Source organism: Pelecanus crispus, chromosome 5, assembly GCF_030463565.1.
Source record: "Pelecanus crispus isolate bPelCri1 chromosome 5, bPelCri1.pri, whole genome shotgun sequence".
NCBI lineage: Eukaryota > Metazoa > Chordata > Aves > Pelecaniformes > Pelecanidae > Pelecanus > Pelecanus crispus.
The window spans coordinates 22,818,912-22,833,743 of NC_134647.1; the positions used below are offsets into that span (position 1 = coordinate 22,818,912).

General features: G+C 41.3%; 1 protein-coding gene across 2 annotated transcripts in view; it reads right to left on the reverse strand.

The window, feature by feature from the left end:
• Positions 1-3,272: 3,272 nt before the first annotated feature.
• ABCB11 (ATP binding cassette subfamily B member 11) overlaps positions 3,273-14,832 on the reverse strand; it is a 44,650-nt gene continuing 33,090 nt past the window's right edge. For both annotated transcript variants that reach the window (XM_075711646.1, XM_009478881.2), the window contains 9 exons: positions 13,894-13,998; positions 13,635-13,796; positions 11,295-11,498; positions 7,732-7,973; positions 7,462-7,618; positions 6,239-6,436; positions 5,243-5,449; positions 4,224-4,370; positions 3,273-3,473 (listed from right to left, as the gene is read on the reverse strand). In XM_075711646.1, the coding sequence (XP_075567761.1) occupies positions 3,273-3,473; positions 4,224-4,370; positions 5,243-5,449; positions 6,239-6,436; positions 7,462-7,618; positions 7,732-7,973; positions 11,295-11,498; positions 13,635-13,796; positions 13,894-13,998 (1,623 nt within the window). The remainder of the gene's footprint in view (positions 3,474-4,223; positions 4,371-5,242; positions 5,450-6,238; positions 6,437-7,461; positions 7,619-7,731; positions 7,974-11,294; positions 11,499-13,634; positions 13,797-13,893; positions 13,999-14,832) is intronic.

Here is a 14,832-nt window from a genome sequence, read left to right on the forward strand (position 1 = left end):
ACTTTAGATGGAGTTAGACTTTTCCAGAGTGGTGGAATAAACAAGAGTCAAGATATAATCTTGATATTTTCATAGAATTAGAACTGTAAATCAGGAGCCAGCCATTTAGATGATACAGTGAAATAGGCCTACATGTCCCTTAGTCAGGCTTTAGTGAATTTATCACAGCTGAAAATTACATGTCAAGCCTTATTAAATAAGATTGTGTGGCACCTTAACTAAGAGCTATCAAACTGTTAAACATTTAAACTGTAACTTCATCAGGCTTTTGCAGCTGTTTATATGGTTAATATTTGGAACAGATACAGAGCATATACACTTACATGATGGTGGGCTGAACCACTCAATCTGGCTTGGGCCACCCTTTTGATTTAAGCTTTTCCTATGTAATAAGGAGGGTGGAAAGTGCTTGACTGATCCCCTTGCTCCCACTAATGGGATCCCAGGAGCAAGTTAATCTTTTATGACTTAGAGATGCCCGAATTGGGATAATGCAATTCCAAAAGTCCTTCCATCTGTCTGCAGAAAGATTCTCACTGGTCAGGAGTTACATGAAGTGTCCCTCACTCCTCATACAAACTAGCTGACAAGTTGGCATTACATTCAGTTCACAACACTCACTCTTGCTAATATGCAGCTTTTCGTCTTCCCCATTCCCCGTTACGCCTTCCTGTTGGAAGGACTCTGGCTGCAGACAGGCTGTTCCTGCTGAGAGTAGTCTAGTTGGAGCAGCGGCTGTATTTGCAGAGCAGTTCGGTGTCATCCCAGTAAGCGTCATGGTTATACTTACCCAGAGGAACAGGGTGGTTGTAAAACCAGATAATGCAGCTGCCATGGACCGTGCAGAGAAACATACAGCAGGAGACACCAAACGACACCGTTGGCTACTTCTGTCAAGACTAGTAACTCAGGGCTGGCTCTGAACGACATAAGCAAACTCCTTTGGGTCTGCTCCAGGGTCTTGTCACCAAGCTCCAGGGCTGGGAGATCTTACCTGTGGGGCAGCTGCAGAGGAAAGGCCAGCCCAGCTCTGCACCAAGCAGCCCATCAAGGATTGTTGCTCGTGCCCAGACACACCGCGTAGCTCCACTTGCACTTTAATCCCCTCACACAGGTACTGAAGGGCTGTGTAATCAACTGGTTGTCAATAGCACACAGGTATGAAGTGGCAGGAGATGGCACCCAAGAATGTGTAAAACTGTTTGTGTGCACCGTGAGTGCCTTCTGTTATACAGGCATACTTCCCAGTACATAGCTCCCAATATTTACTAGCTGCCTAAAAATAGGATTATGTTATGACAAAGAGCAGTAGTAGTACCACCCAGCCGGGCCCAAGTCGTGATGCTCCTGCAAGGAGATGGCAGGCTCCTTTGCAGGCAGGGACTGGCATAGTTGCATTGGCCTTCTCAACAGCTCCGTCCTGCACAGCAGACCCTTGTTACAGATGTGATCTAAATACATACAAAAAATTGTTATCTGCTGCAAGATGCGTGCTTGTCTGAAGGGTGAGAGATGAAGGGCTAAAGCTCAAGAGCCAGTAAAAAATACAATTTACTGGTATAATTTGGGGCATGACAGTGGTGTCCTTTAGGCAAAAGAATTATGGAATAAGTACACATAGTAATTGTAGTTTTTAACAAAGAGTTGTTATTTTTCCATGGCCTTAAATGCTAATATAAATTAAATATCATACAGGTATGTCAATAGGTTATTGATAGTCACTCTTGCAATGGTTTCAGTCCCGAGCCATCCAAACTAATTACTGTTCTGAAACATGAAAAGATTAAAACAGAAGGCAAATAATGCAGCTTCCTTTTTCATTTTCACTTAAGGATTAAAATACAGGCTTCCTTGGGAAAATAGCATTTCCGTGTCAGCTATGTGATTTCAGTGGGTTCTGTTGAAGTCATTCTATTAATGGAGCTATACAAAACTAGAAATTGTTTTTTATTTGCCGCCTGGAATTAAGGTCTGTATCCTAATAAAGTTGTCACCCTTACAGCTCTATTCAAGTTTCAGCAGTTGGTACTGTTGCGTAGTTTTATAAGAAACTCCATTATGGTGTGATTTGTTATAAAGTGGGGGAACTCTCCTACCCACAGCTGCAGATTTTAGGACATGGAGAATGACTTTTCCAGTTAATGCTCTATTGTTCAAAATCAAGATTTAAATTTTGAAACTGTAATTTAGGTGTTCTGTCTATCTGCTTTGTCTCCAAGATCCCAGTCACTAAATGAAAGAGTCTTCCTGACTTTCTGACCTTCATTCAAGATACTTCAAGATACTTCCTGACCTTCATCATTGCTGAATGAATTGTTGCTCTATTTATCAACTCTGCTTAATACAAACAAAGAGCTAATTATGGATAATTTTTTTCCACCTTTACTGAATATATTTAGGATTTCTGTAAAAATACTCATCATTGTCCTGCCTTCTGGAAAAAAGAGAACATATTATCCATCACCATCTCGATAGAAGTGATTTAAATAACTGTGATGATTGATTGTAGGATTTTGCATTGATTTAACTAAAGCATGTATTCCTATTCAAAATCTATTTGACAGCTTTGATCAGAGGGGTGCGTGTTAGGGAAATGATCCTCACCAGCTTCTGTTCCTGTTCTTGGTTGCTTTCCTTACTTTTGTGGAGCTGCCTTCTTTCTGAGTACTTCACGGTTTTGTTGAAGGGGCACCGCTATGCCAGGCTCAGGGCACCGATGTGTTAGTGCTGTGGCTGCGCGCAGTGGGGGCCCAGCATCCCCCCCAGCACAGCTGACGTGTTTGGTACGAAGGGGGGAAGCAGGTCTGTACCCACAGCAAGGGTAGATGTTGCAGACTGAACATGAGGAGAGATTTGATCCCTTCAGATACACAGCATTGTTCTCAGAATTGTTTTTTACTCACAGAGCTTACCTAGACAAGTGGCAGTTTCCAGAACACCAGGGTGGAGTCTTCCTTGCTAGTTGAGGCATGACAGGACTGCGCAGTCTGACTGCGGGTGGTGGCCATTCCCTAGCTCACCAGCAAAGATCTTTCCCATTTTCAGGCTTTCTTGCCCTTAGCAGCAGGCTAAGCTGCTTCCTGAATGCATCGGCCCATGCTTAGTCCCCTGCATGTGCCTGACAAATGTGCTTGATGCAGAACGCTACATACATTTAGGGTACCACAGAACTCGCAATATTGCAGAGCACCGTGGGGTACCACCATACACATACCTACTGCAGAGTATTTGCTTACAGAAAAGAAATCTTTCAAATTTAGAATCACAGTAATTCAGCTAATTGGGGCTCCAGTGGTAACAAGCTTATAATAAGCTCCTTCCATGGCCATCAGTTCATCATGAGTGCCCCTTTCAATGACGAGTCCTTGCGACATCACAGCGATGATGTCAGCATTCTGGATCGTGGACAAGCGGTGGGCAATGACGATGCAGGTACGCCCTTCTCTGGCCTTATCCAGCGCTGCCTGTACAGTCTGAAGGCAACAGACAAAGTGTCAGAGTGAAAACATGCAAACCAAATTGGGGATCAGAGCCGGAGAAACCTGATTGCTTCAGATTAATTAACCGTATTGTGCAACACATGTCAAAGTGGCTATGGGGCTAAATCAAAGGTTATGTTACTGGTGTGCGTAGCTGGGTCATGAACTCAGTTAAACTGAGCAGTACAAAGAAGGAGTGGGTAAACATAGCAGCAGAAATTAAGGAAGGCCTTTATTCAGCTGACATGCTGAATGTTAGCTCAATGTGGATACGTTTTTAAATTTCCACCATTTCTCTAATCTCAGAGTGTAACCAAGCCACGGAAACTATTGCCCAAGTTCTTAGGCCCCTCACTGCTGTTTTTATTGGATATTCAGGCTCATCATTCGTATGTGCTTGAATACATTTTTGGTTGCTTGGTTTTTAACGTGCAGAAACTGTATTTATGAAACATTCCTGCTGAATGCTTTGAAACCCAGGGAATTAGTATGCACATTTCTGAAAAAGTGCTGCCTCTCATTGGCAGTCTGAGGGTCCTTGTAGCTGGCTGCTTTTTTTATAGCTGTGCTTTCTGGATCTTTCAAAAAGATCATTGAAGGTATAAGTGCTGAATTAGCAATGTGGAGTAACGTTGCGGTCATGTAGTGGAGTACGTCAGGATGTCTCTGTAGAATAGCAAAAGGCGCTGTACATTGTAAGCCATTGTATTAACTTTCCCTAATTGCTTATCACTGCACATTTACCTTTTCACTTTCTGTGTCTAAGGCAGATGTAGCTTCATCCAGCAATAGAATTTTAGGATCTCGTATGATGGCTCTCGCTATAGCAATGCGTTGTTTTTGCCCACGAGACAGCTGGGATCCTTGAGCCCCAACATTAGTTTCATATTTCTGAAAAAAATACAAAAGGAAAATTTTATTCAGGTGTAAGCAACCACCAATACACAACTGGAAGGAAGAGCAGGAAGAGAGAGGCAAGAGCGCTGATCACGGCTGCCTCCTCCTTAAAAAACTCGGCAATGCAGAAATACCGTACGAGTGATACACATGTTTGGGGAGCTGTTTCTGAGCCATGCTTTGGCAGCGCACATGGCCCAGGGGCCCAGGCAGTACAGTGATGGGCCTGGAAGAAAAATCTGATAGCAAGATGATGGCTGATATGTCTGAGGCAAAAAAAATCCCCCCACCCTAGATTTGGGAGAAGAGGCTAAAAGTGATTTAAGGCCTTTCTGGATAAGTGTGTTGTTTGGGCACCTGAATTGTATCCATACCTTGTATGTTCCTCTGATTTATATTTATATGATTTCAGTGCATTTAAATACTTCTTAAGAGCACATAAGCAGCCAGCTTCAAATATTTTTGTCTAAGTATCATGCCCTAGTCAAAAGACAAACCTCCCACAGTTGGGAACAGGTTTTCTATTTCCTGATTCAACGTAACGCTTTGACTGCTGAACTGTGCTGCTGCTTCTTTCTTGTCCATAGCTTTGAAAAATCTTCCCTTTTCTCTTAGTTCAGAGTTGTAACTGCTGGTTTCAGCTTTATAAATATTTGCCTACTGTGTAAAAACCCACTAGCAATTCACGCCCAGACTGTCAGCAACGAATGGTCATGACACCCTCTTTGCTCCTGCTGTTACAGCTGTAAAAGTAAATAAAAGGTATATGTGCGTAGCAAATTTAACTGGCTTTGGAGCAACTCCCACTGTGACAACACCGAGCAGCCTATCTGTAGTTCCACAGCCAAGGGCTCGCAGGTACTTACATCAGGCAATGACATGACAAAATCATGCAGCTGAGCCTTCTGGGCCACTTCTATGACTTCTTCCATCATCACCTCTTTGGTGTTAGTGCCATATTTGATATTATCAGCAATGCTGCAGTCAAATAGCACAGGCTCCTGGGACACTATTCCGATTTTTGATCTAAGAAACTGTACATTTGTTTTCTTGGTGTCGTGTCCATCTATTAACTACCAGGAAATAGAAAAAAACCTTGAAACAATAGCCTGCAAAACCCAAACAGTTTATAGCAAAACTAAATGATTTAGCCATATTACTAAAATGCAGACATGACTGATTTAAAGTGATTTCAAGAATCTGCTTATATTTGACTCCTTTGTGCATGATGTGTAATTTCTGGGTATGTCTGTGATCCAGCCAAACACTGGACCATTTGCTTGATCTTAAGTCCAAGTGAACTATTTAATTGCTTAAGGTGAGGCATATGCTTTGTTGCCTTCCTGGCAGAGTGATCACCACACTTTTTTCCAAAGAAAGAGAAATCAAACTAGATGGTTAAGTATTTACATAAGGAGAAGACGTAAAAGCTTTTCAAGCTATCTGTAATTGAGTAACTGGAAGTTAAGTCTAGAGAAATTCAACCTGCAAAGAAGCTGGATTATATTTAGGGATGTTCCAGACTCTTTGTTGCTCCGATCAGACTTGATTTTTCCTTGTGCTGCCACAATGTATGCCACACATTATATGTTTCGTACAGGAGCTACCGAGGTGAATGTCTATGGCCTACCTAATGCATGAGGGTACACCTGAGGCTTGTAGTGTTCTGATCTTGCCTGAATACATCTGAGATGATACTTGGGAATTGTCTGAACAGTGCACCTTTGTTCAAGAAGGAGCCGAAGCCCCAAGCTGCATATGTACATGCCACCACTGCTAGGCTGCACAGTAGGACGCATTCAGAAGAGTCCTTGTAGCATTGCTGAAAACAACAGCACACAAACCACGTTGTCTTTGCTTACCACACTCCCTTCCTCAGGGTCATAGAAACGCTCCAGAAGCTGCACACTGGTGCTCTTACCACAGCCGCTACTTCCAACAAATGCCAAAGTCTGTCCAGGCTTAACAGCTACAGAGAGTCCTTTCAGGACCTGAATATCAGGCCGAGAAGGGTACGTGAATTTACAGTTAAGAAATTCAATGCTTCCCTTGAAATCATCCTGGTGAAAAAAAAGGAGAAAGATGCTGCAATGAGCTCGAGCTCAAAACTGAGTTGTAAGGTACAAAGTAACTCTTCCTCAAATGCCATTCTTGCATCTTTTATTTAAAATATGACATTAGTGCTTGTGAAATTAGCCCAGAAAGAGGAATAAAACCCATACTGGAGTAGCTGTTCTAGAGTTGAAGCCTTTAGTCATAACACTATTGCTCTGCTTATACTTCCCCATACTGCACTGGTCAGAGGCATCAATTGGAAATAGGATTGTCTTGCAAATGGGTAAGCTTTTGTTTTAATTACAGACACTGTGTAAGTGTAAATCTGGTGACAGTCCAAATACATTTGTGCAAAAGGCTGGATTTGGTAAAAAAAATAAAATCAGTTGAACTTTGCAACATTAAAACGATACATGAATTCAGGGCAGTTTTCCCAGAACTCTTTTACAAAACTCTGAAGGGAATCAAGATACTTTGTTTTCATGGTTTGAAGCAAAATACTTAATGCATTCAGTTCATAACAATTATTTCCAAGTTTTCATTTAATCCTGAAAAAATAAGTTAAGTAAAAATAAACTATTTTAATTTTCTGGGTCTGACTTTTCAATTCACCAAAAATTGAACACTTTCATTTTGTCTGACTCAAAGATGATTCGACTCCTCATGAACACCCCCAACATTTTGATGTGAATGGAAAAAAGCCTCCATTATAAGCTAGCGATAGTCAGGTTTATGTGCGAACTGTAGAGCAGAAAGAAAAACCCAAGCTATTCTGCGAGTCGTCCAAATTGGTCCTATTCCAGTTTACAGGAGTTCTCACTGACAAATTCCTAATAGCCACACTTTCTATTACTCTTGCTCTCTAGTACTCAGCTCGCTGCTTTCAAAAGAGCAGAGACAAGTAAGAATTCTACAATCAGCATAACCTTCTTGTAAAGCAGTGATCCTCATTGACATACAAATCGTTAGTGCAACTTCAATGCTTGTATTGAGCTGAATGACATCACAGATTACTCATCTCTGCTCTTACCCATTTTTCCCCTTTTTCACTGTAAACACTGATTTTAGGAAGCCGATCGACCAGTTGAAAAAAGCGTGCAGCAGATGTTTTGGCTTTGGCATAGTTTGGGGTATAGGAAGAAGCTCTTCCCAAAGCAGTTCCACTGGTCACAATAGCAGAGATCACCCTGTGGGGAAGGGGGACACAGTCATTCTTGGAAAGCCATCAAGAAACTGAATGCTACACCGAGACCAGTGCTCGTGGAGAGGAGCCTGTTTGCGGCTCCAGGCAGGCTCTCACCTGAACACAAAGCTGTAATGGAGTCCTTCGGTGTCAACTAGAAACCCTCCGTATCTGTAAGAGACAGCGTTGGCAATGAACACTATGCTCTGGGCAAAGCCAAAGCAGAGTCCGTAAACATGTGCTTTTTTGATTGCAGCTCTATAGGGCATATGCAGGTGCTTCTCAAAATTGTTGATAAACATTTTCTCTTTCCCTATCCCAGCTACAGTCCTGATGTTAGAAAGTGCTTCACTGGAAATCTGGAGGAGAAAAAAAAACATGGGTAAAAGCTCCTAATTTTTACTTGGAAGAGTAGAGGAGTGTGCTCCTTCACAAATGCATGATTCTTTCATGAACACAGGTCACTAATGCCATATATAAATTGATGCAGGTGTGATACAGACAAATATCAGCCAGCCTACAGAGAAACTTTCCTACAAGCAATTATCTACTAACATCCTCAGTAGTAATGCTCTGTCTGCTCCACTAGAGCTAAGTTACTGTAAGCACACTTAGGAAATCGGGCAGATGCACTTGTGACTTATTTCACATAATGTGAATAAAATGGGACATCCACAAAAGCAAAAATGGTTTTAGGAACACTGTTATTTCCTTGATTGCATGCATTTACTAAAGAGATGTATGTCAATGATTTTATTTGTTTTACTTACAGCAATAGTCAGAGAAAGGGTTAGAAGGGATGCTATCCCTAACTTCTGTTTCATAAATTAAAACCACTTGAATTTACTATGTTTCCTCACCTGCTCACCCTCCCTCTTTCTCTTGCATATGTCCAAAAAGCCTGATGAGATGGAACATATAAATGGAGGTTGATGCCTTGATTCCTCTAGCATCAGTGACACAATTTCCAGGATTTTTGCCTTGTAGATAGGCAAAGAGTAAGCAAATGCTTGCATATGTACATAGAAAATGCAACACAGGAAATTATGAGATAACCCCCATGGAAACTTCTCTGGAGCTTTAATTAATTGTAGGCTTTACATTGTGCTTTGGTGCCAGTCAGAATTTGGGTTTCTGTCCCAAAAAAATAGCACTACAGTTTCATCTATAGAAGCAAATTGGCAGTTTGTTTGATCCTAATTTCACCCTACTTATCTCAAGTAATTTTATTATGAAATTGGTTTAAAATTCTGTAGTTTGCCTTGACTTTCATAATAGCTTCATAGTGTGTTTGGGAAGCAATAGTCTGGTATATGGCTTATGAATGCTTTCAGCATGTAGGAAGAGATCTGAGTATAAATCATTAAAAATATTACATCCAATTTCAGGGTTTTTTTCCTGGCCAAAATTAAGAGTCAAATCTCTTGCATTATCATACAATGTGAAGGAGCGGCTAAGTAGGTACTGTGAATTGGATTGTTCAGACTGTGCTTTTCCATGTTTATCATGGCTGATGAGCCATCACTGCGGAAGAACTCAGAGTGTTTAGCATTTGGATGCAGTGCTGGCAAATAAATTAGAAAATAACACCAGACATAATCAGTCATTGCCAAAACTGCTGAAGCATTGAGTGCCCTTTTCATCCCAGCCTCTGGGTCATTCTGTTGAATAAAAGCTGTTGCCTTGACTCATTAGTGAAGTTTCTCTCCTTGTCAAGACAGTATTTTGATTTATCACTTTTTGTAAATAGTTAAACCATTCTGAGTGTGGGCAGTTGGTCAGGTCTTAACTCTTCCTTGGCTTTCTGGAACTGAGGATTGTTCCTAACAGCACTCAACAGTGGCCCGTAAATGTATTCATTTGATTAGTGATACCAAAGTCAAGTGATATTAATTCACGCAATACCTTTTGTGCATTTAAAAAAAAAAATTCCAGAAGTCTGCATGTGTAAGTAGTCAACATGGGGTTTTTTTCTTAAGTTCTATGCCCCCAGTCATGACATGCTGCTTTAAATCACACCCAGAAATGGGAATTGGGAACTGAAGATTTGCTTCTTCAGAAGTCAAAAAGGGGGGGGGTGGCAGGCTGAGCTAGCTGCAGCAGGCAATGGGAAAGAAACCGCCAGTAGATGCAGAGCTGAACAGGGCAAAGGGCTCCAGGCTACGTGTTTGCTGCACAGATTATGGTCAAGAGAAGGCTGAAGATAGTTGTTTGAGAGCTCAGATGGGTAGAGGGAAGGTTCAGATGGGGCAGGGTGGAAGATGAGTAAGATGTTTGGTGGACAGAACCTTAATGTAGCAAGAAGGAGGATTGGGAGGAGTGGGAACTCTGCAAGAGTCATTTTAGGATGGGCCTAAAGTAGCTCTGCAGAAGGAAAACCTCTGAGTCTTTGAGAGGGCCTGCAAAGCATACTTTTTCTGATGCTAGAAATATGGTGGCCTAAAGCAGGGGAGAAGGCTCAGACATTACTCTGAGTGGGGTAACCTGAAGTAGTCTTCCTCATGTTGCCTGTCTTCTAAATCCCCACATTTCTGATGTAGTTCAGCTTCTGCACAGTTGAACAGTGTATTTAAAAAGTACCAGGTTCTGGGTCACGTGCCAGAACTTAGCGACCCCGAACTAAAAAAGGAGTGTGAGTGTTTCAAAGGCAGCAGACCTGCCCGCTCCTCTTTGTGCACAGGAGTGAACTCGATGAGAAAATACCATTCTTTCTCTTGTGGCCCCACCTTTTCCTTGTTTGGTACATGGGCGGGAAGTCTGCTGAGCCAGTGCAAACTTCATAAAGCTATTGTCAGCCTTGTGTGAACTACATAAACCTATTCTCAGCCTTCGAGGTGAGGCAGTTCATGGGGTCTTGCAGCCAACAGAGCGTGGGATCCTGCTAACCGGGATACTGGAGTTAGAGTAACAAGGAGGAGAGCTTTAGCCAGGGGTCACTGAACGCTGGATGCATTCTTTCCAAGGAAAGGGAATTCCTTCCTCATGTCCCATGCTGGTTGGTTTAATACCCACACAGGCATGTTTTCACCATGGAGCAAAATCTGAAGTATTATGAGAAAGTGCTATGTCTCCTGTTACAAATCAACAGAAAAAGGGTTAATGCTTCTCTGAATTTAAAAAAAAAAATAAATTATATACTAGTTGAGAAATGAGAATTGATAGATTTTTGACCCTTAAAATCCATACATAAAAATAAAGTTATGTCTGTGATCTAGCAGCACACATTGACAAAGAAGCTGGTAAGCTAGTAGGGCCCACTGAAGGAACAATTCTGCTCTCTCTAAAATCCACGTACTAATCTGTGGTTCAGTGCCGAATTCTCAGATGCGAGGGTTTCTAAGTGAACAAATGTCACTGCTTTCTGAGGACAACATAATCACAGGACATCAACAAATGGGTGTTTAAATAAAACCCAACAAAGGTGAAACAGACTGCTGAGAGGTCTGTGTCTACCAGTTAGGTCCAATAACTTTGGAAAAGTCAGTCACATTCCATGCAGCAAGTGCTTTTGCAGTTAGGGAGTTCCCAATGGTGTTTCAATGGTTTGACAAGCTGAAATATTACAACTTATTTCCAAAACATTGCCAGTTTCATTACATTTGAATTACTGATGGTCCCAAATGTCTGATTTTTCAACTGCCCGTGACTGCAAATATAAATTAGTTTTTAAATAACGTTACCCGTCCAGTAGCTTCCAGCGCTTTCTTGTCCTGAGAGGCGAATCCTGTCAGCATTTTAGCTTGCACAGCTCCAGATAAGGCCAAAAATGGCAGGAAACACAGTATAACTAAACTCAGTTTCCAGCTGAAGTAGAAAGCAATGATCATGGCCACCCCAACATTGGTAAAGGAATTGACAATCATTCCTATCTGCGATCCAGTTGCCTTCAAAGAAAAGAAACAGAGGTGATTGACTTGTACTCCAATAGGAACTTCAATAATCTTTAAATAAATTTTCCTATAAAACTTTAGAAAACTCTAAATGATACTAAAATATCATAAAGCACCAATGGCTGCTGACTGCACTGGAGTTTAGCCAGTTTGGATATACTGTTATGAATTAATTGTGTCAAAAGAAGGACTGCAAATCTCCAATATTCCTTTCACCCACCAGGCTTTCCAGTGAGAACTCAGAAAATTGTTCCCAATGATTGTGAGAAAGATAATCTAACTGTTGATATGAGTTCCCTTGGTTCCCTGGGGAATCTCCCATCTGAATACCGTGTTTAGCCCCTACTTTTATCCATCTAGATTTAAATAATAAACAGAACCCTTTTTTAACTTAACTATTAACAACAAAGTCTCAGCCTTGCTAAAATCAGTAAGAAACATCACTGAGAAGGATGAATTAAAGTTGCATTTCTGCCTGTCTCTTTATTAAGGAAAAATTTTAAATACACCTCTGACATCACCTTTATTGAATTCATTCATCTTCTCCTTATGTACTTCGAGAACACTGTTCTTTGTAATAAACTTGATTTATTTACTCAAAAGTTATTTTCTTTCATAGCAGTAAATGGCAGCAGCCCTAGATAGGAACTAGGTTGCTATGTATTAGGAAAAAAAAAAAATACATTTGATATCCTTGATCCTTTTTAGTCGAACTCATTTGCAGGATGTGAACTTGCAGCACAAAATGCTCATAATCTACTCCTCCTCTGACCTGCAGCAGTAAGGCAAGGTGCCTCAGGCCTGGCCACGGTGGAAGGAACACCTCCCAGCTCTGAAGAGGCTACCAAAAGGAGCTGCTCTCACCTGGATCCTGCAGCTCTAACAACCCCCCCTCACTCCAAGAGTCCACTTCTTACTCCTGATGCAGATGTAGACATTTTCAGACCCTGGACACTTGCGTGCATCTTCTCACCTTCAGCTCACTCTGCAATAGCAGCAGTTGGCTAAGCTCTGTGTCAGGCGGTGAAAGGCACAGGACGCTGCTGCTCAGGTAGCTCTGGTTTTTTCCCCTGGAGCTGTGGGTTGAATGGCTGTGCCCCACTGCTCTACATGTGCTTAGAACAAAGATGTACCTTAGGAGGCTATTAAATGGTTCAGTCACTATTTTACAAGTTTGTTTATTTCAATCAAAATATGCCCTGTTAGTGCCTATAAGGGCTGTAGGGGTTTGCAGCTGGTTTCTCTGATTCTGTAGAAATTGCTGCTGACAGGGGTTTTGGGAAACCTCTTCTCTCATTTGTCTTTTAAATTCTTAAAACCTCCATTAATAGTTTTTAAAAACTAACCCACCATCTTCAGCCAAGCTGAAACAGGACAAATTTTGTAACAAAGAAATCTGTATGTTTCCTTCTTCGTTTCTAGAAAATTGCTTGCATTGGAGCCAAGTAAAATAGCATCTGACTCACTTCTACCAAAGCATCAATTCAGATAGGTAACATTTATAGCTCAGCATGATTTAACCCTCACCCACTAAGGAACACAATGCATGGAGTTAGTGGTTCACTTTCCCAAATATTAAGTCACACTGAAACTGGCTGCATAAGTCCCTGGCTGGAGCACCAGGCAGTACTGTAAACTGTTTTTTCAAGTGGACTATCAGTTTAAATCAAAACTGTCACAACAGGCACAATACCATGCTGAAAACTCGAAAACACGATCAGTGATGAATGTCACTAAAATACTAGTCTGATGTGTTTTTGAAATAAAAACTTAAGCATTGTGGCAAAAAGCTAATTCGCCCCCAGAAAAAAAAGAAATTAAAATTTTTGCACTGGATGCTCCTTCCTGTTCCATTGATGGTTGGTATTTTATTGATTTTTGTGTTCTGGTAATACTGGCAGGAATAATGGGCAGTAAATTGTGCCTCTATTAGTGGTTTTAGGTAAATACAGTGATAATAGTTCCACGTTGACAGTCTGTGATAAATAGAAGTAGCTTAATTGACTGACCAAGGGCTGGTCTATACTGACCTCGCTAGTTTGCATGCTAGCTAATTTCTGCGACAATGGGCCAAAATAGGCCTTCAATCAGTGCTTATAGGAAAACGATTCTTAAGCTACCAGGTCTTACCCCTTGGACCTGTGAGGCATCTGTTGCAAGTCTTGTAGTCAAAGCACCAGGGCTGTTCTTCCGGTCATCAAACCAACCAATGTCTTGCCCTAGCATAGCCTGGAAACCAATTTTCCTTAACCGTCTTGTAAGCAGCTCACCAGACTTGGCAAAGGTGTATCCCTGGGGTGCATAAGAATAAATACAAATAATGTACAGAAAGAGATACCCACAGAGTAAGGGATCAGAAACAAAATTTACCCATATTGGACTGTATTACCTGCAGAAACTGTGTGAAAAATGAAAGAATTCCAACACAGACAAAGAGCAGGCAGACACCATTGATCTGGATTCTTCGTTCTTCTTCATCAAGAATGGAGAAGGTCTTTGAAAAAAAAATGGGTGGCATCATATTAGAAGTGTCAGTTTTGCTGTATGTGAAGTTTCTTTCTGACTCCCTATTGCCAAGTGCAGAAGCCCACCCTAGAACCAAAGCCAGAACACAGAGCTCTCCCTCACCCCTTGCAAAGGCCCAATTCTTTATTTTCCCTAAGGTGAGCCTGGGTACAACATAATGCTTTTTACTCCTGTTAAACAAGTTTATTATACTCAGTGTCTGCACATACTGCTATTACTTGTTGCCCATCCCTAATTATAATTAATCAATCATCCCCTGCTCTGAACAAGATCCAGTGTGATAACCGGAGAATAGCGATGAAATAAATAGCATAGCAGCAAAGCAACAGTGCAGCAGCTCCCCTATGCCAACTGCAACTTTATTGGGCCATACAAAATGAAGTCTGTGTAAATAATTATACCCTAGTATGGCTATTCACTTACTGCTGGGTACTTGAGAAAAAACATTAGTGCTTAAAGTAGAGCCTCTCCACCCCATTCTGCTCCAGTCTCCATGGTATTTTCCTTTTATGTCTTCTTCTTAATATCTGGTCTTTTTCAACACCTGCCAGCATTACTGCCTGCTGCTGCAGTAGTGGTCCAAATCTAAGGAGCAATCCTTTAGCAATTCCTTTCAGTCAGAGCAGTTGATATGTAGATCAGTTAACCTACCTGAAGTTGTTAAACTACTTCTGCTACTTGCAGGTATAAGCCACAGCTCATGTTTGTACTTCTCCACAAACCTTAAATGAATTCTAATTGGATTTTACAGGTAGTAATTACTATGAATTGACTAATCTCTCAACCTGTTATCTGTAAGGTG